Below are 27856 nucleotides of genomic sequence, written 5' to 3' on the forward strand. Positions count from 1 at the left end.
TAAGTTTATGTTTAGTATACAAAATACAGTATTTCTAACCTTATTCTATTTTAGACTTGACTTCCCCTTTAAATGTATGTGCGCTAAAAGGACCACTATACCTTCGGTTTTTACTTGTCCTTTAAGGTATAAGTAGTTTACTTTTGCTATAGTGCCCGCTACTACTATGAAAGTTCAACTGGTTCAGTATCTATAGTTTTTCAGGTTGATCACCTCCCATAGTCCTCCGGGTGTGTTATAATGACATTATAAGGTGCCAGAATCTGGCCTAGTAATTTAGGGCATCATTGGGGGTGTGCCAGTTCCTTCCTGGCTAAAATATTGGCTTTATAAGAGGTATCTGCTGACAGAATCTATTTGCAAAGCGGTAGGGCAGCACAGGACTTCTGCCAATTATAATCCTTAGAGAGAACACTGTATTTTTAAACCCCCTTTTGAAGATATCACACACAAGCAATCGAGACCACTGTACAGAGTGGACTGTACATCTAACTAATAGAACAAATCACCCAGCACTGGAAATCACATCTAGAAAGTAGAACACTTGAGTTTTCAGCAGATTCATCAGCACAGCTGCTCCTTCTGTATCCAAACATCCTCGGGTTCCTCTTTGGCTTCAGTAAGACGGCGCTTGGTAGTCCTTTGTGTTGGAGTCCATGTTCTCGGTAAAAGGAGGGCTCTGATAGGTGTCTGTGGTGGTTTCAACCCCGCTGCCTGTGGGGTACCCGGGGTATCCGGCGTTGGGGGCAGATCCAAACTGGTCCCCGGCAAAAAGGGACATGTCGGTTCCTAGACGGTATCTCTGCAACGCTTTCACCGCCAGTGCACTCTGTGTTGGGAGGAAAGGGTTAAAAGTTTAAATGGCAATTCAGGTATATAAATAGGAAATAGAGGGAAGTGGGAATTAAAAGGGTTGTTCACATTTGATTTAAAGGAGAACTAAAGCTTAACTAAAGAAGTAGCTAGAAATGTTGTACTTTATGTTTTGGGCAGCTATACAAGCCCAAGGCAACCACAGCCGTTTAGCAGTTAAGATCTGCGTCTCCAAAGATGCCCCAGTAGCTCCCCATCTTCTTTTCTGCTGATTCACTGCACATGCTCTGTGCTGCTGTCACTTACTGAGCTTAGGGACCCACTCACAATATACAGTAAACATAGAATAGAAATGTCACAATATAAGGCTGATTAGTAATTAATACAGATAATTACTACATGGCAGCACAGAAACCAGTGCAATTAGCATCAGAATTTAATAATCAGCAAACCTGTAGCATCAGCTTATATTACAAGGGAAGCTCATTTTCTGCTGGATAATTAGTGACGAGCCCTAAGCTTAGCTTCTCAACAGCCAATCAGAGCCCACTGAGCATGTGAGTGTCACAGACACTTTCCAAGATGGTGACCCCCTGTGACAAGTTTGAAGTCCTGGATCATTGCTGCTATTGACAAGCTCAAACTTTAGGCTGATGCTATAAATTCAGTAAGTAAAATATTTAAATTTTTAACCATATTCATTTTTAGGGTTTAATTGTCCTTTTACTTTTAGTATGATGTAGAGAGTGAAATTCTGAGACAATTCGCAATTGGTTTTCATTTTTTATTATTTATGGGTTTTGAATTATTTATCTTTTTATCCAGCAGCTCTCCAGTTTGCAATTTCAGCCACATGGTTGCTATAGTCTAAATTTCCCTAGCAACCACACACTGATTTGAATAAGAGGCTGGAATATGAATAGGAGAGGACTGAATAGAAAGAGGAGTAATAAAAAGTAGCAATAACAATACATGTGAAGCCTTACAGAGTATTGTTTTTATAGATGGGGTCAGTGACCTCCATTTGAAAGCTGGAAAGAGTCAGAAGAAGGCAAATCATTAAAAAAATGAAGACCAACTGAAAAGTTCTATAGCGTACTTAAAGTATGCTAAGAGGATTCTACTCTTGCAAGGCTACTCTTTTAAAGGAGAACTAAACCAACAAATCGTTAGCAGTGACTCTACTCGCTAACCTCTTACCTGGCACTATTTTTCATTAAAGGGATCCTGTCATCGGAAAACATGTTGTTTTTCAAAACACATCAGTTAATAGTGCTACTCCAGCAGAATTCTGCACTGAAATCCATTTCTCAAAAGAGCAAACAAAATTTTTTATATTCAATTTTGAAATTTGACATGGGGCTAGACATTTTGTCAATTTCCCAGCTGCCCCAAGTCATGTGACTTGTGCCTGCACTTTAGGAGAGAAATGCTTTCTGGCAGGCTGTTGTTTTTCCTTCTCAATGTAACTGAATGCGTCTCAGTGGGACATGGGTTTTTACTATTGAGTGTTGTTCTTAGATCTACCAGGCAGCTGTTATCTTGTGTTAGGGAGCAGTTATCTGGTTACCTTCCTATTGTTCTTTTGTTTGGCTGCTGGAGGGAAAGAGGGAGGGGTGATATCACTCCAACTTGCAGTACAGCAGTAAAGAGTGATTGAAGTTTATCAGAGCACAAGTCACATGACTTGGGGCAGCTGGGAAATTGACAATATGTCTAGCCCCATGTCAGATTTCAAAATTGAATATAAAAAAATCTGTTTGCTCTTTTGAGAAATGGATTTCAGTGCAAAATTCTGCTGGAGCAGCACTATTAACTGATTCATTTTCAATTTTTTTTTTCCCATGACAGTATCCCTTTAAACAAACCAGCTGGCCTGGGGTAATTGAGTGCTGCCATCTTGCTGCTTATTTCAAGGTGTTCCCTGTGCCAAGTAAAGATGGGCACATCCACAATACAGTGTCCTGCCCACAAGCACCCACCCAGGGAAGTGCAGGGATACCAGGAGCTCATAACAAGATGGCAGAATCCAGTGGCCCGATGGAGCCCGCAGGCGGTTTGCGTACAAGCGAAACCACTGTGAAAATTGTTCCGTGGGGTGTCGTGGGGGGGAGGTGCACCCGGGCTCTGCAGCATAAAGTTAAGTTACTGGCAGCATCTCACTGCCCAGGGCCTGTGTCTCTTTTTAAAGAAGAGCAGAAGACGGTCGGAACACAGGCATTAAAGTTGCAGGATTCCCTGCTCGTTTATTGTGCGGAATGCAACGTTTTGGGGTCACGCCCCTTTTGTCTTTTTAAAGAAGAGCAGTGGTAGCCATGGGTAGAAGGTTAGCAGGTCACTGGGCAGTGGGTTTACATAACAAGAGATATCTGAGAAATGTCCTGGGGAATTCAGCCGTTCTGAACTGCAGTTCTGCTCCACATGGGCAATATATCTGGGTCAGGGCTTTTTACATTTAGAAACAAATGTTCTACTTTAATAACCTAAGAATATCCACGGTAAATCTAGATGTGTGCCCAGATGCAGATGAACTCAGCCTGCAGCCTTGTGTCTTTATATGGTCACAGAACCCCTCAGTGACTTCTAATATCCTTATCATTTACAGTAGGGGGTACATTATCCCTTATAATACGAGTGATACTCAGAGTTCCCTGTATAACTCAGCCTGCAGCCTTATGCCTTTATATGGTCACAGAACAACCCCTCAGCGACTTCTAATATCCTTATCATTTACAGTAGGGGGAACATTATCCCTTTTAATACATGAGTGATACTCAGAGTTCCCTGTATAACTCAGCCTGCAGCCTTGTGCCTTTATATAGTCACAGAACCCCTCAGTGACTTCTAATATCCTTATCATTTACAGTAGGGGGTACATTATCCCTTACAATACATGAGTGAGACTCAGAGTTCCCTGTATAACTCAGCCTGCAGCCTTGTGCCTTTATATGGTCACAGAACAACCCCTCAGTGACTTCTAATATCCTTATCATTTACAGTAGGGGGTACATTATCCCTTATAATACATGAGTGATACTCAGATTTCCCTGTATAACTCAGCCTGCAGCCTTGTGCCTTTATATGGTCACAGAACCCCTCAGTGACTTCTAATATCCTTATCATTTACAGTAGGGGGTACATTATCCCTTATAATACATGAGTGATACTCAGATTTCCCTGTATAACTCAGCCTGCAGCCTTGTGCATTTATATGGTCACAGAACCCCTCAGTGACTTCTAATATCCTTATCATTTACAGTAGGGGGTACATTATCCTTATAATACATGAGTGATACTCAGAGTTCCCTGTATAACTCAGCCTGCAGCCTTGTGCCTTTATATGGTCACAGAACCCCTCAGTGACTTCTAATATCCTTATCATTTACAGTAGGGGGAACATTATCCCTTATAATACATGAGTGATACTCAGAGTTCCCTGTATAACTCAGCCTGCAGCCTTGTGTCTTTATATGGTCACAGAACAACCCCTCAGTGACTTCTAATATCCTTATCATTTACAGTAGGGGGTACATTACCCCTTATAATACATGAGTGATACTCAGAGTTCCCTGTATAACTCAGCCTGCAGCCTTGTGCCTTTATATGGTCACAGAACAACCCCTCGGTGACTTCTAATATCCTTATCATTTACAGTAGGGGGTACATTATCCCTTATAATACATGAGTGATACTCAGAGTTCCCTGTATAACTCAGCCTGCAGCCTTGTGCCTTTATATGGTCACAGAACAACCCCTCAGTGACTTCTAATATCCTTATCATTTACAGTAGGGGGTACATTATCCTTATAATACATGAGTGATACTCAGAGTTCCCTGTAGAACTATGCTGACAGGATCCTTATAATGTCATTTTTATAAACCATTCACATATTCCATGACTTCTCCTTTGCCCATGAATATACTACAGGTAAGACAATAAATCTATTTTCTAGAACACTGCAGGTGCTAATTATTCCATTATGCAGATTTTTTCCCCACATTCTAGAACAGTGCAGAAGAGTGTCTGACCGACTGTCATACTGCTAATTACATTCATAGCAAGTGAAATAGACAAAGAACGTTAAAAAAAATCATATACAGTAGAACCTCAATTGTACATCTCCTGATTTTAAGTTTCCTCTCATTTTACATTGTTGTGTTGTGGTCCCACCTATATATTAATCATAATACAATTCCCTGATTTTACATTTTCCTGGATTTTACACTATTTCTTTCTGGTCCCCTGAAAAACGTAAAATGTGGGTTCTACTGTATAGTTTCTTGCCATAGCAACAATGCTTATTAGCTTTGCTCAGGTGCCAGTATGTACTCAGGAAACCCTGTCAATCACAGGATATTCTTTATCATTCAGTGATAAGTAAGGATGCACAGAATCAACTATTTTGGTTTCGGCCGAACCCCCGAATCCTTTGTGAATCATTCTGGCGAATACCGAATCCTAGTTTGCATATGCAAATTAGGGGTAACAAGTCCCTAATTTGCATATGCAAATTCATATTCGGTTCGGCCAGCAGAAGGATTCCATCGAATCCGAATCCTGCTGAAAAAGGCCGAATCCCAAACCGAATCCTGGATTCGGTGCATCCCTAGTGATAAGCATGTGATGCTCTAGGTGGAGTAATGTACAGGAGCCTGGAATCCCCTGCTAAAAACAAATGTCGCATCTCCTGCAATTCTGCCTTCTACCAGCAGATGGCTCTGAATAGCTGCTCATTATGTGTCAAGCTGAAAGGCGATTTGTTTGCTGTACTTGGTTTGGTTTTAGCACCCAGTTGGGATTCTGAGATGGGTCAGGTGCTCGAGTTGATGCCTCTAGTAACGGTGGGAGACACAATAGCAGTGTTGGCAGTGCCCTGAATGAATAGCGACTGATGCCCATGACACTTGGACACACATTTGCCACTTGCTGGAAAAAAATGGCATCAGTACTATAGACACAGCGCTTACCTCTTTGTTACTCCACTTTTTGTTACCTGTATGGTGCCAGAAATGTCCTAAGAACATGAACTAGATGTGAAGCTTGGTGATTGTATACATTAAAGTATACATAGAATGTAAAATTAATGAGGGCTATTCTAAGCACTTTTGTGATTTACATTCATTATTTATTTTTCTTTAATTCCAATATACGGGATACATGTACTGTTAATATGAATGAAATTTGTTACAACAGCGCCACCTGCTAGTCATTTTCCAACCAGTCTGGCCACCAAGTAGTCAAGGAAGTTGTCAGGAGAAAGAAAGAGGCTGATCTGATGTTCTTCTGCTTAGGAAAGATTTGAGAAAGGTTTCTAATTGTTTCCCCTAAGCAGAAGAATATCAGAGCAGCCTCTTTCTTTCTCCTGACAACTTCCTTGACTACTTGGTGGTCAGAAACTGACCAGCAGGTGGAGCTGTTGTAACAAAATTCATTCATATTAACAGTACATGTATCCCTTAATATATTGGAATTAAAGAGATACTGACACCTGATATTAAACTTTTTTTTACATCTATTATAATATTGGCTTTGCAAGCTACTTCTAACTTTGCCATAAAGTATTTGCATGATGCTTTTACATTACCTGTCTGATCCCCCATGTTCCTGTATGAGGGGGCTGCCATATTTGTGCAGCAGGAGTCCGTTAGCTTTAGAAACTGTAACTAACAGGCTGAGATGGGACATCAGGCTTAGGAACTTCAACTAACAATTATATACAAAAACAAACCTCTCTGCAAAAAATGATCAACATGACCTATAGGTAACATTTAATGTACATTCATATGTAAAATTCATTTTTTAGTGTCAGTATCACTAAAGAAAAATAAATAATGAATGTAAATCACAAAAGTGCTTAGAAAAGCACCCTCGTCAATTTTACATTTACTTATTTTAAAGGTTTACTTATCCATTAACCCCCCTCCCCCACCCAAGAAAAGCCACTGAAAACACCAATATTGCACAGGTCATTTGGGGCACTTAGGTAATCCAGCCAAAGCAGATATGATAAACAATGGTACCCAAAGCGGCACAGCATACTCACCCAGGAGAAGATAGAGAAGAAGGAGAAAACAATTCCGGCCCTGGCGGCGTCAGCTCCTTGGTGCACCCGATAAGACGTCTTCCGCCACTGATCAGCCAGGAAGCAGAATGACACAAACCACAGGAAGGTCCAGACCGCTGCAAGGGCCAAACATGATGTCATCAATGGCATTTGGGACTCAACCGCAAATTTGGGGGGGATACTACAAAGCGGAAGCTACCAGATTATTGGCCTGGGCGAGGTGTTTTATATAGACAGGACTATATTTGGAAAGAGAAGGGAGTCTCATTTTTTAAATAGGGGCAAGGAAAGATTCCCCGCATTTGGAATCCGCATGCACAGTATAAAATATAACGATACAAATAAATATACAGCACAAGGCAACCATGCAGAACACAGGTTACACTCATGCATGTAACCGCTGCATCACATTTCACACACAATCCAATTGCAACGAGCAAACATGGAACTTCTTTAATAATGTGTTCCCTGCCGATGGTTTTGGATTTCTACCCCACACAGGGACAATATTTTACCTGCAACTTACTTGCTGCTTTCAAGGGTAAAACTCCCAAACTTGGCTGCCTTTTTATTGGCCACCACTGGGATCACCTGACTATAGCTGGGAATGATGGGAACTACAACATGGGGCTGGCAACTGCTTCTGTATAAACTATAAGATAAAAGGGTGTGCTCTCAACTAATTTTCAAACCAGTAACTGGGGGTGCAATGAGGCTGTGACCACAAAATTCTTACAAATACCAAGAGTCCTCTGCACTCAACCCATTATCAATATATTAAAGGGATACTGTCATGGGAATTTTTTTTCCCAAAATGCATCAGTTAATAGCAGACTTTTGCACTGAAATTCAATTCTTAAAAGAGCAAACAGATTTTTTTATATTCAATATTGTCAGTTTCCCAGCTGCCCCCAGTCATGTGACTTGTGCCTGCACTTTAGGATGGAACTATATCAGAAATAATAATAATAATATCAGTCTCAGTGGGACTTGGCTTTTACTATTTAGTGCTGTTCTTAGATCTTCCAGGCAGCTATCTTGTTAGGGAGCTGTTAGGGTAAGGTCACACTGGGAGATTTAATCGCCAGTCAACTAATCACCTCTTCTTTGGGGCGACTAATCTCCCTGAACTGCTTCCCCCTGTCTTCCACCTGCTTCGTTTTCCGAAGTCGCCCAAAATTGCCTCACGAGGACACTTCAAGCCGATTTCTGCACTGAAATCTGTTTTTCGAAAGAGCAAACAGATTTTTTTATATTTAATTTTGAACCTTGACATGGGGCTAAACATGCCAGTTTCCCAGGTGCCCTCAGTCATGTTACTTGTACTTTGATAAACTCGAGTCACTCTTTACTGTTGCACAGCAAGTTAAAGTAATATCATCCTTCCTATCTAACAGCTTCCTGGTAGATAGAGGGACAGTACTCAACAGTAATAATCCAAGTCCCTCTGCAACTCCCTCAGCTATATTGAGAAGGAAAAACAGTAGCCTGTCTGATAACAGTTCCATAATGAAGTGCTGGAAAGCACAGGATCAGACAAAATGACCTGAGATGGCTGCTTAAAGGCCTGGATTTGTGAAAAGGTCACTAAAGCTTGGGCCTACGGCGGCAGGATTTTAGGCATGAAGCCTAACCACATCTGCATTGGTTCGGAAGCATTGGGGCCAATCATGAGATCCAATCGTTTTATAAATATCCCATGCGCCAATCCCCAGTGCTCCCAAACTGATGATGACAATTTGTGCATGTGCACAAATGAAGGAAGGGGGGGTGACAGGGGTGATGAACGGCAGCAGGCTTATGGGTGCCCGACTATGTAAATCCAGCCCTGGCTGCTAACACACCAATATTACAGAAAAAGGCAATTAAACATGGTGGCCACCAACCCTGCAACCAGGATCCTAAATAAGGCCCTGCTCCCCATACTTATCCTCCTTAGACACAGTTGTGGAGTGCGGTTGGTGGCCACTATGTTTAGCAGACTCTTCTTCTTTCCCTGGTTCTTTGGCACTGATCACCGACCAGCAACATGATCACTGAAAGCCAGGACTGGATTGACTTCTGCTCCAGGTAGTGTAAAATTAGGGCTGATACCAGGCCAGCATTTCACCAGCGTGGTCGGGGAAACTTTATATTTGATGCCAATGTTATTAATAGGGTGGAAAGATAAAAATGATAGAAAAGCAAATGTGGCAACCCTACATACACACTATATATATATATATATATATATATATATATATATATATATATATATATATATATATATATATATATATATATATATATATATATATATATATATATATATATATATATATATAGAGTGTATATATATATATATCTCCTGAGTAAAGGCAACAAACCTGAGAAGCCCATATCGATCATCACGACTTTCTTCCGATCCTTCACGCTGCTGATCTGCGGGAAGTAAATATCCAGAACGAAGAAGCAGATGGAGGCGAAGAAAGCGACGACTCCGATGGTGATGGCGTAGTTACAGGCGTCGTCGTTTTTGTTATAGATGCAATAGAGTTCAGGGCTGTCCACGTTAATTGATCCCTCGTTCACTATGGAACCGAAAACCACAACGGAGAACACCTGGAAGTCAAAGGCCACAGATTACCAAACTATTAAGGGGAATTCAGTTGGTGGCTGGAGATAATGGGGTGTGGGGGGCATGTGCTGTGTTTGTGGTGGTCTTGACCCTGGGGCATCATGATTGGCTGCTGAGAGCGGCAGTGCAAGCAGCCAGTCTCCCATATGAATATAGAGTAAATAACAGGGGTGCCCAAGAGGTAGATGGGGATCTACCAGTAGACGTTTAGCTGGTGATCAGTAGATCTCAAGACACTGTCAACACACAGCTTGTCTAATTCACCCTCCTGTTTTATTCTTTTGATTCAGATATTTATTATAATAAGGTTACATAAGAAACAGTTGTCTGTTAAATATACAGTAGCAATATAAATTATCTCATAAATCAGTATTTAAGTAATATTTTCCATGGAACAGACTTCTAACAATGCTTTTATGGATATAGATCATATGGGACATCATCACTAAAATAATCCTTGTATAGTAACGTATGGGCACTCCTGGTATATAGACAGCAATTTTATAAGGTTTTTTTTTCTGTTGGATCATACACCATCCCTCTATGTGTGTGTGTGTGTATATATATATATATATATATATATATATATATATATATATATATATATATATATATATATATATATATATATATATATATATATATATATAATCCATCACAAAAGTCGGCACTCACGAAAACAAAGATAACTCGCCTGGGTGCAGTGTCAAAAACCAAAGTAATAGTCCATCGAATAGAAACCGTACGCACAGGTCTTAAATATATTTAAAAACGAATTTATTATCATATTGACAGCTGACATTTTGGCCTAATCCTAGGCCTTTCCCAAAATGCAAAATGCTTAATTAACATCCCATATATACAAGAAATGGCGGGGAAACAGCTGATGTAACAATGACGTAGTCACCACTAAGTGACTCCATGGAAACATAGCATAATAAACACTGGGAACTAAAATATAATATGTATCACATCTCAACAATTAATCAGATCCTACCATCAACACATGTTGCAGGAAATCAGATAAAAACAAGATAAAAACAGGATACAATGTAACTTTGTTATCTAAGTATTAATCATGTTGCAAATTCTCACGTTCTCATAACGGTAACAAAATTGTCTCAGTTACTTAAGTATCATTCTTTGAGTTAGGTTTGAAGGTAGCGCAGAAAACTATGCAGCCAGTTATCCACAATTGATGTTATAGATATGCTTACACTATACCTTTAGGCCTTATTTCCCTTTAAACCTATTTGATTAGTTGTACGTACCAGCCCCACCTTGCTGAATGTAACCAGTGTCGGACTGGCCCGGGGGGACACCGGGAAAAAACCCGGTGGGCCCCGACCCACATGGGCCCCTGCCGGACCAGACCCCCTCTCCTGTTGCTCATTTTTTTTTCTTTTTTAAAAAGGATCTTCGCAATGTGCAGCGCAGTGTGGGCATGCGTGGCGATGGGGCGCCTTAAACGCATATGCACCGGCAACACCGTGTGCGTATAAGCGACAAGGGGGTGTCGCACTGCGTTGCATGGCGCACAAAGTAGGGGGACGGATCGGCCGTCAATATTATAATAAATTCATTTTTAAATATATTTATGACCTGTGAGTGCGGTTTCTATAAAGGCACTCACAGGCATAATAATAAGTGAATTTATTGACATTTCACATCAAAGCATTTTGGTTCTTTTTGAACTGTCGTCAGGATACACACCGAAGTCATCGCCCCATATATATATATATATATATATATATATATATATATATATATATATATATACTGTATATATATATATATATATATATATATATATATATATATATATATATATATATATATATACTTAAAAAGCACCAATCGGTGAACAATACTAGTTAAGCTGTGTATCTTATTTATTATAATTATTATTATTATTATTAACATGTATTTATATAGAGCTAACATATTGCGTAGCACTGTAAGGTAAATGTGATTATACAACTAAATCACATGAATTATATACATAGAACATATGGAGTAACAAACATCACAATCAATACCGGTACAAAAAGGTGAGGAAGACCCTATGCAGAAAGAGCTTACACTCTAAAGGGAAGGGAGTAATACACAAGGTGTGGGAGTGGGCAAGATCTAATTAAGTGGGTGAGAAATGTGGTGTTGTATGTGGTGTTGCGTTTGGTAGTTAAGCAGAGTGAGGGTAGGCTTCTCGAAAGAAGTGCGTTTTAAGAGATTTGTTTTGCTATACTAGCAATATTATGCAAATAAGATACACAGTTTAACCAGTATTGTTCACAGATTGGGGCTTTTAAATATATATATATATATATACTGTATATGGGGTGATGGCTTCTGTGTGTATCCTGACAACGGCAGAGCCGGGCCAACCCGGCCAGGCGCCCTAGGCAACCTGGCGGCCACGGCGCTGGCTCTGTGCGCGCTTGACTGCGCATGCGCAAAATTTAGCGCCGGTGCGCATGCGCAAAATATGTGCGCGCATGCGCAGAAGAGCATTTATGCGCACGCCACCAGCGGCAGACGGGACCGGACACGGGGTAGGCGACAGAGCAGGTACGTGCCTGGCGCCCCCTCAGCTTTGCACCCTAGGCACGTGCCTACTCTGCCTTCCCCTAGTTCCGGCCCTGGACAACGGTTCAAAGAGAACCGAAACACATTGATGTAGGGGATTATGTGAAACTCCAATAAATCCATTTATTATTATGCCTGTGAGTGCCTCTAATAATAGGGATGCAAAAATCAATAGGGATGCCGAACCCCCGAATCCTTTGCGAAAGATTCAGCTGAATCCCAAATCCTAATTTGCATACAGTATGCAAATTAGGGGTGGGAAGGGGAAAATATTTTTTACTTCCTTGGTTTGTGACAAAAAGTCATGCGATTTCCCTCCCTGCCCCTAATTTGCATATGCCAAATAGGATGCGGATTTGGTTCGGCCGGGCAGAAGGATTCGGCCGAATCCGAATCCTACTGAAAAAGGCAAAATCCCAAAACAAATCCTGGATTCAGTGTATCCCTACTTCTAACTGCTTGAATTAAGCAGAAGCACCCGGGATTCAGCATGGGATTAGGTGCCGGTGTTGGTTTTGACTTTATATATATATAATACACAAAAGCTATGAATATCTTGTAAATTATATCCTTATAAACGGTGAGTTCTGATGTCATCAGTTATAAACGGTGAGTTCTGATGTCATTTCTGTCACATGACTCACTGAAATGTGTGTATTATAATAAATAAAGTACCCCCAGTTGTAAAATATGAGGATATTAGAATTTACCTCGGAGTTCCATGACCTATATAAAAGCACTCGGCCTTCGGCCTCGTGTTTTTATATGGTCATGAAACTCCTCGGTAACTTATAATATCCTTATATTTTACAAGAGGGGGTACTTTATTCACTATATAATTATACACAGCGGGAGATAGCTGATAAATTCAGAGGCAGCTTTGTACCTAAATCCCATTTATCTTTCTCCATTCTGCAGCAGGAGAGCGAGTACCAGGTGCTATGTACCCTCAATATCCATGGCAACTGGTTTCCATCCGACTAGACCCCATCAATGTAATGCAACGTCTCAACTCTCCCCACTGGGACCATATGGAAACACCCCCTCAGCTCCAGCCTGTGAAAGGTACTAATCTGTAAGTACTGGGGACAGAGCAGAAAGACAGACAGACGGCTGCTTACAGCAAAAGTCAGTGAGGTGGTGGCAGACTCTATGTAGTAACCAATAGCTAGTGAGAATGAAGTAACCAATAGCTAGTGAGAATGAAGTAACCAATAGCTAGTGAGAATGAAGTAACCAATAGCTAGTGAGAATGAAGTAACCAATAGCTAGTGAGAATGATTTCAGAGTCGTCACTTCACTCGTGCACCCAAATGTGCACCTAATAGAAATGCACCGAATCCAGGATTCGGCCAGGATTCTGCCTTTTTCAGCAGAATTCGGATTCGGCTGAATCGTTGTCCCTGGCCGAACCAAATCCGAATTTGCATATTTAAATTTGGGGCGGGAAGGGAAATCATTTGACTTTTTGTCACAAAAGAAGAATATTTTCCTTTCCTGCCCATAATTTGCATATGCAAATTCAGATTCGGATCGGTATTTGGCCGACTCTTTCACCAAGGATTCGAGGTTTTAGCAGAATCCAAAATAGTGGATTTGGTGCACCCCTAGCACCCAACACATTTCACATGAATGTAGAGTTGCCTGCGGTTGACAGCGCTGCATTCATAAGAACTAGAAGGGAAACATTTTATCGTCCTTGGTTTTAAGAGGTAAGTACCCCAGCATTAAGTACAGAGCTCTCTTGAAAATCACATGATATAAAAATAAAAGTGACTTTTGGGCACAACCCTGTTCTGTTTTGACTTCACCCCGTTGCTCCCAGAACATGTCACCCTACTCCCTCCAAAAAAGTATGCATGTCTGTATCGGGAGCAGTTAATTTCTCATACAAGACTACTATCCCTAGTTCCCTTAGCCATATCAACCTCAACAAACTGGCCTTACGCATTTCAAACTTCACTATAAAAAATCCCCTTGATTACAGATCTCCCTAGCAATTAATGTCAGATATCAGCAGTTTTTTTTTTACTGTATATTGATAGAAATGGAGAGAAAGGAGTACTCACCTGATTTTCAAGTGATCTTCATGGGGGGGGGTATAGATTGTGACCCCCATCATTTATTAGAAATCTTTTAAAAATGCCCTAAAATTTCTGTGACTTCCTTAATTGTCTAGTGTAAAGTATTTTGTATTTAATGAGTTAATGTGTGTAAGGGTAATTGCTAGGGTAATTTGGACCCTAGCAACCGGATTGCTGAAATTGTTGAACTGGAGAGCTGCTGAATAAAAAGCTAAATAACTGAAAACCCACAGTTAAAAAAAAAAAAAAAAAAAACAACTGCAAATTGTTCCAGAATCAGATGGCTTTGTTTTTTAATTTCCATCCCAAATATCTGTATCCAACCCAAATTGTGTTCATGGCCATTCTGAATCCTCCTCCACTGAGGCCTCTCCCAGCCCTGTGTGCTGGGGGGGGGGGGGTCAGATTAGGCTTCACATTTTACAGTCAGTTGCTAATGAATACTGAGATCCCGCTCTATATTCAGCAAGCGGGAAATGCACCCTCCATAAACTGACCTGATATTTGCTCTTCTATCACTAACAGGATACAAGAGACCATTAGATTTATTTGCTTCAGTAAATATATCATTCCTTCAGGGCTGCACTGGTATCAGAAGATCCTCCGATAGATAGAGAGAGAGAGAGAGAGAGAGAGAGAGAGAGAGAGAGAGAGAGAGAGAAATATATATAGAGAGAGAGAGAGAGAGAGAGAGAGAGAGAGAGAGAGAGAGAGAGAGAGAGAGAGAGATAATATATAGATGACAGATATACAGATAGATGGTAGATAAATGATAAATAGATATTTCGATAGATAGATGACAGATAGATAGATAGATAGATAAATAGATAGATAGATAGATAGATAGATAGATAGATAGATAGATAGATTTTGTGTTCGTTGACAGGCCCTAGACCCTACATTCCTTTTACCCATTTACTTTACTCTGTTTTCTTTTCTTCTCTACTCTCAGTGAGTGGGAGTTGCTCTCCTAAGGGCCACCACTAAGTCTGAATGGGAGGCCCAACATGATACTAAAAGGTAAACCCCTAACACCGTTTTGGATTATCCTTATGGCTACATGGTGACTGTTATAAGCATGTTTTATAGGTCATCAACCAGAAAATGCCAACTCTCTCATATTAGTTGGGAGTCTCGGTGCAGTATTGGTGCAGAGTAAGTCAGAGGAGCTAATGGGTCTTCTTCTGTAAGTGAGCGCTGTATTGGCGCATGTGCAGTCGGAGCAGTCTTCCAGTTTGTAGCAACTGCACATGCACCAAAAGTGCCAGAAATTGCCAAAGGAAAGGAAGAGGACCCAAAGAAGACCGGAGATCCTGAAGATGGCAACTATAAGCTCCTCTGTGTTTACTCTGCACTGATACTTGAGCAAACTCTTAGGAGCAATTTCAGGGGTAATTAACTATGCGGGGGAAACAGGGAGGAGGGACTACTTAGGGTAGGAGGTAGGGCATTTTCTTATTGGGGGGTTTATTTCTCCTTTAAAGGATTGAGCTTACTCATCCTGCAGAATACACAGTAGAAAGAGATAACATTGCCACCCCATGTGGTTTTGAACTGGATTTCTCAGTATTTCAATGGGCTGCCTATTTAAAACTTTCTGTCCTGTTTAAGACATTGAGAAAACGGAACAGAAATCCAGCCAGTTGCATCTAAGTGATGCAATAACCCCTGTGCTGGCACCATAACGCCTCTGACATCATCGTGCCTGCCTCTGATGTCATCATGTGGTGCCTCTATTCAAAAAAGGATCCCGTTCTCAGCCTCAAAACTATAGGCCAGTTAGTCTGACGTCAGTATTAGGAAAGCTTTTCGAAGGGTTAATAAAGGATAAGATACTGGACTTCATAGCAAATCATAATACTATGAGTTTGTGCCAGCATGGTTTTATGCGTAATAGATCTTGCCAGACTAACTTAATTTCTTTTTACGAGAATGTAAGTAGAGACCTCGATTCTGGGATGGCAGTGGATGTGATTTACTTAGACTTTGCTAAAGCATTTGATACAGTGCCACACAAAAGGTTACTGGTTAAATTAAGGAATGTTGGCCTGGAACATAGTATTTGTACCTGGATAGCGAACTGGCTAAAAGATAGACTACAAAGAGTGGTGGTAAATGGAACATTTTCTAATTGGACCAGTGTTGTTAGTGGAGTACCGCAGGGCTCTGTACTAGGTCCCTTGCTTTTCAACTTGTTTATTAATGACCTGGAGGTGGGCATTGAAAGTACTGTTTCTATTTTTGCAGATGATACTAAATTGTGCAGAACTATAGGTTCCATGCAGGATGCTGCCACTTTGCAAAGTGATCTGTCTAAACTGGAAAACTGGGCAGCAAACTGGTAAATGAGGTTCAATGTTGATAAATGCAAGGTTATGCACTTTGGCAAAAATAATATAAATGCAAGTTATACACTAAATGGCAATGTGTTGGGAGTTTCCTTAAATGAAAAGGATCTAGGGGTCTTTGTAGATAACACGTTGTCTAATTCTGGGCAGTGTCATTCTGTGGCTACTAAAGCAAATAAAGTTCTGTCTTGCATAAAAAAGGGCATTAACTCAAGGGATGAAAACATAATTATGCCTCTTTATAGGTCCCTGGTAAGGCCTCATCTGGAGTATGCAGTTCAGTTTTGGACTCCAGTCCTTAAGAGGGATATAAATGAGCTGGAGAGAGTGCAGAGACGTGCAACTAAATTGGTTAGAGGGACGGAAGACTTAAATTATGAGGGTAGACTGTCAAGGTTGGGGTTGTTTTCTCTGGAAAAAAGGCGCTTGCGAGGGGACATGATTACACTTTACAAGTACATTAGAGGACATTATAGACAAATGGCAGGGGACCTTTTTACCCATAAAGTGGATCACCGTACCAGAGGCCACCCCTTTAGACTAGAAGAAAAGAACTTTCATTTGAAGCAACGTAGAGGGTTCTTCACAGTCAGGACAGTGAGGTTGTGGAATGCACTGCCGGGTGATGTTGTGATGGCTGATTCAGTTAATGCCTTTAAGAATGGCTTGGATGATTTTTTGGACAGACATAATATTAAAGGCTATTGTGATACTAAACTCTATAGTTAATATAGGTATGGGTATATAGAATTTTAATTAAAAGTAGGGAGGGGTGTGTGTAGGGATGCTGGGTTTTCATTTGGAGGGGTTGAACTTGATGGACTTTGTCTTTTTTCAACCCAATTTAACTATGTAACTATGCCCACCCAAACTGCCACTGCCATCTGTCCCGCCCGTTTTGTTTGGGATTAGCTGCTGGCAAAGTTGGCAACCCTAGTCAGTGTCATTGGGGGTGGAGCTATAATGCAGCAGCCCCTGATTGGCTGAATTGCACATCAATCATCACAAGGTCCTATTTCGGTTTCCGACTTTTGAAAGCACGACCCGAACCTGCTCGCTCCCAACCCGAGTGAGTCTTTAAGCAAGAGTTGCCTGGTATTAGATCCCTTATTCAGAAAACTAATATTCAGAAAGCTCCAAATTACCGGAAGACACATAGATTCTATATTCTTTAAATGATTTCCTTATTCTTTGTAATAATAAAACAGTACCTTTTACTTGATGGTAATTAAGCTGCATGAATCCATATTGGAGGCAAAATAATCCTAATGGTGTTTTTTTTTTTTTTCAGCAGACTTAAGATATCCAAAAAAAACCCATGTCCCAAGCATTCTGGATAACAGATCCCATGCCTGTACTGAATGATGCTATTCTGGCTGGAGAAAAAAAGACCTGTCCTACACAATCTAAATATACATTTTCCCTCATACCGAAAAGCCACCGGTCATTGTGTAGATGACTGTATATCCTGGGAGTGGGGGGCTTTGTGCAGTTAATTTGTTAAATTTAGCAGGCGGTTGATGCATTTTATGAATGTGTCGTGCCTTTCTGAGTCATACACGGAGATGCTACAAACTGGCATTTCAGCCATCTGTCTAATAGGCAAAATGGGTGCAATTAATTGAATTCTCAGTCAGTCCTCCAGTACCATTAGTACCATAAGTGTCTGGAATGAAACATAAAACATACTAGATGGGGCATGTCAAGAAGAATAGAAACGTCATTATATTTCTGTCAAACTATAAGGGTCCCTTAAAGGAGAAGGAAACCCTGTAGAAAAAACCCAGTACCCCCCCACCCCCACATAGACCCCCCTCCCTCCTCCCCCCAGGCTAACTGCCCCCCTGGGGAAATGCCCCATACTTTATACTTACCCCTCATTGCAGATCTTCCGGGTCCTCGGTAAGCTTACTGGGAGATCGATATGTTGGTGCATGTGCAGTTGGAGCAATTTGGCGGTTTTCGACAACTGCGCATGCGCCGAGATTGCCGATCTACCAGTCAGCTTACCGAGGACCCAGATAGTCCCATAGTGATGTGCGGGTCTGGTTCTTCCCAACCCTAACCCACCCTCCCTCAGCCCGTGCCCACCCGCATCGGAGTTCCGGGTTCCTTTAATAGACCCCCGCCAGAGGAAGGGCGAGCAGTCGCGTGGCTATAAAGCTGGAAGCCGGCATTTGGCTATAAAGCTGGAAGCCGGCATTTGAAGGTGGCCCGCCACCCATGAAGAGGAGTGCGAGGTCGGCCTAGACCCGGGGTTCCCGAATAAAATGATAGAGAGGAGAAAAAGGAGAGATCTCAAGGTCCATAAGAAGTAGATCGAGTTACTCACACATTAATTGATATATATATATAAATTCACGTAACACATTGAAGTCAATGGGCGTCAAATTAATTTTGATACGTGCGCATATCTTGTCCAAATGCATAGCAGCCTGGACTGAGAGTCAAAATAGGCCCTGCCATTCCAAGTACGCAGAGGCCCAAACAGTCTCCTACCAGCCCAAACAGCCCTCAACCAGCCCACTCTATGGTAACTTTCTATGGAACCATACAGCAGCCCTTCTGGCATTTGCCAGAACCCACAGATTGCCAGTCCGGGCCTGGGGGGAGGGTTGGATGGTGCATCAGGCAAATTGTGCTCTGCAGCAATGTATTGTGCAACTTCAGTCCAAAACTCCAAGAACTTTAATGGAGCTGATAAAACAAATTACCAGTCCACCAAGAAGCCTCTGATAATGAGCTTCTTGGAGGCTGCTGCTTAGATAAGGGAAATGCTTGTTTGTTTAAAGGGAGATAGAGAGCTCTGAACATAGCTCACCTTTCTAGGAGCTTAATAATGACAAAAAAGTAAAGTATGGATATTTTTTACATTAAAACAATAGGCAGAATGTAAATTAGTAAAGGTATATTCTATCCCTTTAATAGGCAATGGTGGTGCAGTGATTATCAACCAACTCCTGAGTTTGATTTTATCTCGGGCACTATCTGCAAGGTGTTTGCATATTCTCCCTGCGATTGCATGGCTTCTTCACACTCTCCAAATATATACAGCTAGGGACATTAGAGTGTAAGCTCCACCGGGGCAAGAACAGATTGGTGAACAATGTCGGCAGTGCCGACCCCACAATTACATGCGACCTAGAAAATATGTATATCACAACTCTGGGAATTGCAACCAAATCAGGTGACACAAGTTGAGGGACACATTGCATGTGGCACTGCCCTTTGCCTCTAGGGCCACCATTAGAAATGCTATTGGCTTTCTATACAATGAAATGGTTTGGGAACCTTCCCTACAACAATCCCGACTGTCTCCCATTGATAGTAGCCCTGAATGTGTGTCCCATGAGAACAGGAACCGACAACAACAAATAAAAGCCTCTCGGAAAGTCCCATTGAGCTTTGGATCAAAAACATGACACTTTGCTCCAAGGACAATGAAATAATTAAGAATCTGTATCAGCAAGTAATACGTTTGTTCCACTTTTTGCTTTCTATTGGAAATAAACCAGTTCTTTTAGTTGCCTGGACTGGGCTTAATCAACTCTGCCTAGCAACAAGAAGCATCACCCTTTTCAAAGGAATTGGATTGGACAGAAAAACAATGTACAATAATTCTATGCAGCCTTTCAGTATAAGTTCAACGGTTATAAAGTCACACGTGAACGCTAGGTCATTGTCATAAAACAAAAAGAATATTTTATACCAGTCAAAATTTGTAATGAATGCGTATTAGATAGTTGTTTAGAATTCAATTTTGGATGGAGTATTGTATCTGCTCACTAAAAGCCCCTGTGACCCCTGGGAAATCAGTGTGGCTTATTGGGAAAACGATAGAAGGAACAGTGGCTTATCTGTAGAGAAGCAGATCCCGCTGTAGCGTAGGAGGCATTAAAATTCCCTTCTTTAAAATGTCTTGCATGGGATTGGAAAATTATGCGTAACCCTCGGGAGTTTTTTTTGAGGTTGAGGTCGCAGAGGCTTCTAAACTACTAGGCCCTCCAGAAACTAATGGGTCTGCTGACATATAAACATGGTATTGCCTGGGGTACTTGGAAGGGACGGATGGTGCCATCATCTTTCCTGATTTTCCAGGTAGTCCTTCACCTGCTGCACCTTCCACATTCTGTATCTTCTATTTACTTTCTAAGACCCGGACCCAAACCCGCAGCCCGCATATTTACCCACTTAGATCCGCTACCCGACCCAGACCCGCAACTGCCTTGTCTGCCACCCGACCTGCAACCCGCTGACCACCATTAAACAGGAAGGGATGGTGCTGCAAACCGGAAGTGACGTCATCAAAAGTGGGTGGGGACAGAAACGTGTTTAGTAAAACTTTGAAAGGAGTAAAATATAGACAATATTACATAAGATAAGAAATTTAGATGAGACCCACAACCTGACCCGCGACCCACAGACCCGCATTTATACCCGCACCTGAAAATCCTCCCCTCATTCCGCAGGGTGTCTGCTTTTTTTGTGGGTAACCCGACCCGCTACAGTACTCTACCATACAGGAGTTTGAATGAGTCCCTTGTAGGAAGGCCTGTGTCCAACTTGATTCTCCAAACATGATTATATTGGCCCCAGCTATGAAAATATTGGGCTCCATGGACACTGCTGTTTTACCATTTTCTGACCCATAGAGAGATGCTGCGTCTGATACACCATCCCTAAACCCAGTGGACTCATTAATAAAGTCAAGTGACCAGATCATCCAAATAATCGGTAATATTAAAATCTACCTCCCAATGGACAGTTCCAGGTCATGGACCTTGAAGAGACAGAGCCTTATAAATCTGGGGTGAGTCAAGGGGGACCCAAGAGCAAATACACACAAAATCCCACCCAGAGCTGAATCTCTGCATTTATAACTAGAAATCCAGGCTCTTGTAGAGTGGGAGGGGGCGGAATGAAGACCAGAAGCTCCCCTGCCAATGACAAAAGCATGAAAAAGCTAATATACACTATTCTTGCTTGCTTTCAGATGACAATAGTGTGTAAATTCCATGCTGTGGTTTAGGTTACTTGCAAACCATTACAGGAGCCTTGTGGCATTTTTATACGTGGCAGCTACCCATGCCATACCCCAAAACTGACGAGATTGGCACGGCTGCTGGTTTGGGGAATTGATCTAAGCAATACTCTGTTTACACTCTGTTCTCTCCAAGGAAACAGAACATTGCGGAGGCGATAGATATGTCACGGATTCTCTTGGGGACGTAAAGTGTTTACCTACCCCAAGGCACCGTCAGATGTATAATTAGCAAACACAGTGGGAACATGGTGCAATATGCTGTGATGAAGAATTGCATTTTGTGAACTGTTTCCCGGTTCCGACATACAGGAAATCCCCCAAAACCCATACAGACAGGTGGCAGTTTTAATTCTATTCATTGTGATGTGCCATTTACGGTGCACAAAACAGATGCACAACATTGGGCCATTTTTATAAATAGTGCACAAATGATGTCCCAGTCAGTATAAAGTAAAATAAAGTATGGGGGATGCCTGGATGGATGTAAAGGGGTGTGAAGTGCAAGCGTCCCTCAGTCATAGTTAATAGACACTGAGGAATAAACTTTATGGTGTTCCCTGACTGCCACATTTCCAAGTGACAGTCACTTGCACTAGAAGTTTCTGGGATTTCCAGTTTTTTTTAAAGAATAGAAATTCTGCCCTGACATGCCAGAATAAATGGCACGTTCATTTCATGCCCGTCTCAAGCTGTCAGAACAAAAAGCTGCGACCATCATCCAGATTTTGTGATGATGCTACTGAATGCCAGTCGAGTGGGCGTCTGTTTCCTTGTGCCTGTGCATTACATAGAAACAAGCCGTAGCTCACAGATTGCTCTTTTATGCAGAGCTTATTACAACATAAAAGCTGCCGCATTTCAGCAGAAACAATGACTGAGCTGTTCCCAGGCAAGAAGGGCTTAATGTTATTCTTTGAACTGACTGGCCTACCCAGTGTCTGGATGCTGTGCAGTTATTTGCTCCAAATGAGACCACACATGAGTTTATCATAGAGCAAAGGGCAGTATTAGGGAAGAATTCTTCACATATATTGTGTATGTATGTATATATATATATGACAGCTCAAATCTAAGAGCCGAAACGTTGAATAAACCCATTTTTTTTTCCACAAAAGACTTAAGAGTGCGGATTTCTTTGCTCTATAGATTTTGATATATGTTCCAGCACCTAGGCATTTCCATTATTTTCTGAGTGCACCTATCCAGTCGTTTGTTTATATATATATATAAAAAAAAAAATATATATATATATATACGAATGTAGGATGACAGCACTCCAAGGATTTAACAGGCGAGATATAGTGTCAAAAAATGGGTAGGTTTATTAAATCCGACGTTTCAGTTCCTCACAGGAACTTTCCTCAGGGAAGTGCACCTATCCAGTAGTTTGTTTATATATATATATAAAAAAAAAAAAAAAAAAAATATATATATATATATATATATATGTATGTATGTATAACGAATCCAAAAAGATTGGTGCACACTGGGATTTGTAGAAATATGAAAAAAAAACATATTTTAATAATTACATTAAAAAGAACTGGGCAGAACTGTAATTAATAAAATATGTTTTTTAATATTTCTACAAATCCCAGTGTGCACCAATCTTTTTGGATTCATTGGATAGTACAGCTATTTTTGGTAGCACCTGGGTCGTTTCTTCAATACACGTAGTGCGTTAAAAACTTTGAAATATATATAGTGAATAAAGGACCCCCGTTGTAAAATAAAAAGATATTATGAGTCACCGAGGAGTGAAGGCCAAGTGCAAGGTCACCGAGATGACTAATATCCTCATGTTTTACAGCAGGGGGTACATTATTTAGTATAATGAACATGTTTAAGTGAGTCATGTGACAGAATCACTTTACTAAGCACTGATTATAACTGATGACATCACTAAGGCTAGAATTTGCAGGATATTCATGGCTCTTGTGTATTACACACACATATAAATATAAATATATATAGGAATGGAGATCAGTTACGAACAATGTTTATTGTCAGGCTAAAAAAGGCTAAAATAGGGTTGCCAACCAGTTTACCCAGTAAAATACCAACCACTTCTGGCTCTGGAATTACAAATATAACTGGGCCAGCAGAAAACCAGGAAAAAACACCCCACTACCTGTCGGTACCTGTGAGCACTGCCACCCCCATATTTGATTGGGTAAAAGTTACAGGACGCATGAATCGGGGGTGGCATGGGGTTTGCTGTTCAGGAAAGCTTGAGGCTGGTGGGCCCCACACTTCCCAGTCAACACATTAACAGCAATGTACAATGAACTATGTTAACAGTGTCAAGCTGTGAGCCTCCCAATAGGAGACCAGAAGCAGCTTTCAGTTCAGCAGAACACACATTGCAGGGCGTATAGGCAGTTCGCACCCCTAAATCATAGCGTATTCTGAATTATGTAAAGTTAGGCAGATCATATCCTGCGTATGAGCCCAAATAATATAGTTTCCCACCCCAGCAGCCAGTACTGTAACTGTGGTTTCACTTTCCCGGAACCTGGGACATGAATGATAACTATTCAATTCAATTTATATTGCTCCATCTTATAACATGTGAGCTTTAGAGAAGAGGCTCAGCATTTTAAGGGCAAGGACACACGGTCAGATTCGGGGAGATTAGTCGCCCAGTGACAAATCTCCTCTTCTTCGGAGCATCTAATTTCTCCGAACTGCTTTCCCCTGCCTTCCCGCTGGCTAGAATGTAAATCGCCGGCAGGATGGCACTCGGAGCACTTCGTTTTCCGTAGTCGCCTGTAGTTGCCTCACGAGAAAACTTCAGACGACTTTGGAAAACGAAGCGTTCCGAGTGCCATCAGCCCAGTGATTTGGATTCTAGCCAACGGGAAGGCAGTTCTGGGAGATTAGTCACCCAAAGAAGAGGAGATTTGTCGCCGGGTGACTAATCTCCCCGAATCTGACAATACGCTGTATGAGGGCCCAGGAGGTACAGGGGGCACCGATTAATGAGCAATTTCAACATATACAGGTATTGGTAAAAAAAGAACAACCTCTGCATAGGATAGGGGCCCTAGAATTAATTTGCTGTGGGGCCCAGTAACAGCTAGTTACACCACAGTCTATGGGGGCAAACAAAGGCTGGGGTAAGGGGTGCACAGCCAACATGGCAGCTATTGGTGTAGGAATTATAGGAGACCAGTGACAAGTCTATGCAACCAGCAGTTGACATGGGAATCTGAACCAGCGTCTCTAGAAGAAAAGAACTAAAAGGGGTGGTTCACTTTAAATTAACTTTTAGTATGTTCTGACTCTTTTCATCTTTCAAATGGGGGTCATTGACCCCATCTCAAATTCAAATGACACGTAAAGCTATAAATTTATCGTTATTGCTCATTTTTTATTATTCATCTTTCTATTCAGGCCTCTCATATTCATATTCCAGTCTCTTATTCATAGTAATGCATGGTTGCTAGGGTAATTTGGGCCCTAGCAACCAGATCGCCAAAATTGCAAACTGGAGAGCTGCTGATTAAAAAGATAACTCAAAAACCACAAATGAGAAAAAATGAAAACCAATTGCAAATTGTCTCAGAATATCCCTCTCTACATCATACTAAAAGACACAACTCTGTCTGTTAATTGGCTCATGTGACCTAACATGTTTGGTTTGTTTGTGTGCACCGTGAATCATACGATCCCAGGGGGCGGCCATTATTTTTTAAAATGGCAAATTTCTATTTAAGATTATCCAATGGCACATACTACTAAAAAAATACATTATTATGAGAATGGTTTATTTACACGAAGCAGCGTTTTACATATGAGCTGTTTTATGCAATTTCTTTTAAACAGACCTACATTGTTTAAGGGGAATAGTTTTCCTTAAAGAATTCTATTTAGGGTCAGTGCACATAGGGCGATTCGGGGAGATTAGTCGCCCGGTGACAAATCTCCTCTTCTTTGGGCGACTAATCTCCCCGAACTGCCTCCCATCGGCTAAAATGTAAATCGCCGTCAGGGTGGCACTTGAAGTGATTCGTTTTCTGAAGTTGCCTCACGAGGAATCTTTGGGTGACTGCGAAAAACAAATCGCTCAGTGTCATCCCGCTGGCGATTTACATTTTAGCCTCAACGTTTCGATCCAATACTTGGATCTTCGTCAGGAGAATACAGACAAACAGTGTTTGTCCCGTGAGTGTCGCTACTTCGCTCACAATCTAACTATTGCTAAATCTATCTAACTATTGCGGGCACCTGGGCAGTTCCTAAGTAGCTATGAAAGAGCTTCTCCACCCTTCTGCACTTTTTGGGACTTACATATATATATTTATTCATACACCATACAAAAGACAGTTTTGGGGTGGAGAAGCTCTTTCATAGCCACAAATATCTGCTTTTATACTGGAACCCAAGTCTCACACCTCTGTACTTCACATCTATTTTGGGCCTGCAGATTTTTCATAGGTCGGGTTTTTAAAATAGGTTCATTGGTAGCCGGAATCACCGCAGCAGCCCACACATGTTATGATATTGTACATTCCCCTCCCTTGGCCTTTATTTGTGATTCTTGCAATACACATGTTTGACCAGCGCCATTGAAAGGGAAGTAACCAAAGGGGAAGTGAATAAGTCAAGAGAATAAATACAATGGAGGAGCTTGCAGTAAATTGCAGAGCAAAATGCACCATTAGCAAAGCAGAAATCTCTCCCCGGCACGGCAGATATAGAATACAAATGAGATGCATGCATATAAAACACCTAATTGCGTCCTGCAGCCCCCAGTAGTAATTCCCTCCCTGGCCCTGGCTTTTACCCAGCAGCCTTCAGAAAAACAAAAACAGCTAACAGACACGAAAGCTGTGGGTGAAACAATATAATCACAGTACAGAGTGACGGCACCCATAGCTTGATCTTGTGCACACAGGGACCACCTCTGCATATAAACATTGCACCCCCTCCCTTCCAATCCCAGTACAGAGGGAGAGCCGAGGAATAAATGGGGTGTTTTGTGGTCTATTCATGATTTAATCCAGGATTGAAGGCAGAACACAGGACTCAGGCCTCTGATATAATTATTTTACAGCCCATCTGCAGGTGGAATTATCAGGTAGAGCATGGGAAAGGCAAGGAGATGATGCCAAAGGTGGAATGGAAAACACATTGGGATAGACAGCAGCCATTCGAAGGCTGGTATATATCTCCATCAGCTCCGATAATATATATATACAGTAAATCATATACACACAAATAGACACACACGGTGGGCTTGGGAACAGCCTTGAACACCATGACATCTCCATTCTCCAACCCCATCAGAGACAAGGGCATACAGTTACATGACAGATCCCAAGTGTTCCCCCGGCACGTCACTACAACAGGACTGTTCCACCAATGCCATCATTTTGGAACTATAATGATAAATCGGCTGTCCCCAGGCGGTGTGTAACCAGGCTTGCGTGCGGGTAGACCCTGCCCATGATATATGCTCTGCCCTTGTGATGATTAGTGATCTGAGTATGTGACAGAGGAGACTTACCCATGAGATGATTCTCAGGATGGTCTGAGGCTGCTTCAGGAATTCCACAGGATCAAATCCTCCACCTGCCCGGCCAGCGCCAAATGAGGCTCCTTCCATGTCTTCACTGACAACACTGACCCCACTGTCTGTCTGTCTGATATCTGTCCCTGCTCAGCCCAACCTGCATACACCTGTACAAACAACCCCCTGTCCTTACTGCTCACTGTGCCAATGTCTGGTTTGTCTTAGTCTGTCTGTCCTTCTCCTTCTCAGTCCCTCACCCTTGCCTGTCTGCCTCCTCCTCCTCCTTCTCCCAGCACTCTCAGTCTCTCCCTATTCTCTGCCAGTCCGTGCTACTGTGTATGTGTGTGTGTATGTGTGTATGGAACCTCTTCCTCCTCCTCCTCAGCTGTCAGCCACCCTCATCTTCCTCCTCCCCTCATCTACCTTATCACTCCTCTAGACTCCTCTTCTCCCCCCCCCTTATCTTCACATCTCCTCTCTGTTGTGCTGCTTGTGCTCTCAGGCTCTGCTCTCCTCCTCAGCATCCTCCCAGGCTGCCCAAAGTGATGGCAATTCTCTCCTGATAGCAGCAGCCTTCCCATCTGTGTGTGTATACTGGTACCGGCTGCTAGTCTGACAGCATAAATGCCTATTTACACACACTCACATATATATATATTTCTAAATATATATATTTCTATATATATATATATTTCTATATATATATATATATATATATATATATATATATATATATATATATATATATATATATATATATATATATATAAAGATAAAAAAG

General features: G+C 41.6%; 1 protein-coding gene across 1 annotated transcript; it reads right to left on the minus strand.

Moving 5' to 3' along the window:
• On the minus strand, positions 1 to 27489 carry LOC108706077 (synaptogyrin-3-like). The gene is made up of 4 exons (XM_041578509.1): positions 27070 to 27489; positions 9245 to 9479; positions 6858 to 6994; positions 1 to 829 (listed from the first exon to the last, which is right to left on the minus strand). The coding sequence occupies exons 1-4, from the start codon at positions 27166 to 27168 to the stop codon at positions 617 to 619; spliced, it is 684 nt and encodes a 227-aa protein (XP_041434443.1). The 5' UTR covers positions 27169 to 27489; the 3' UTR covers positions 1 to 616.
• Between the last annotated feature and the right edge of the window lie 367 nt (positions 27490 to 27856).

The sequence above is a fragment of the Xenopus laevis genome, chromosome 9_10S (assembly GCF_017654675.1).
Source record: "Xenopus laevis strain J_2021 chromosome 9_10S, Xenopus_laevis_v10.1, whole genome shotgun sequence".
In the NCBI taxonomy this organism is placed as follows: domain Eukaryota; kingdom Metazoa; phylum Chordata; class Amphibia; order Anura; family Pipidae; genus Xenopus; species Xenopus laevis.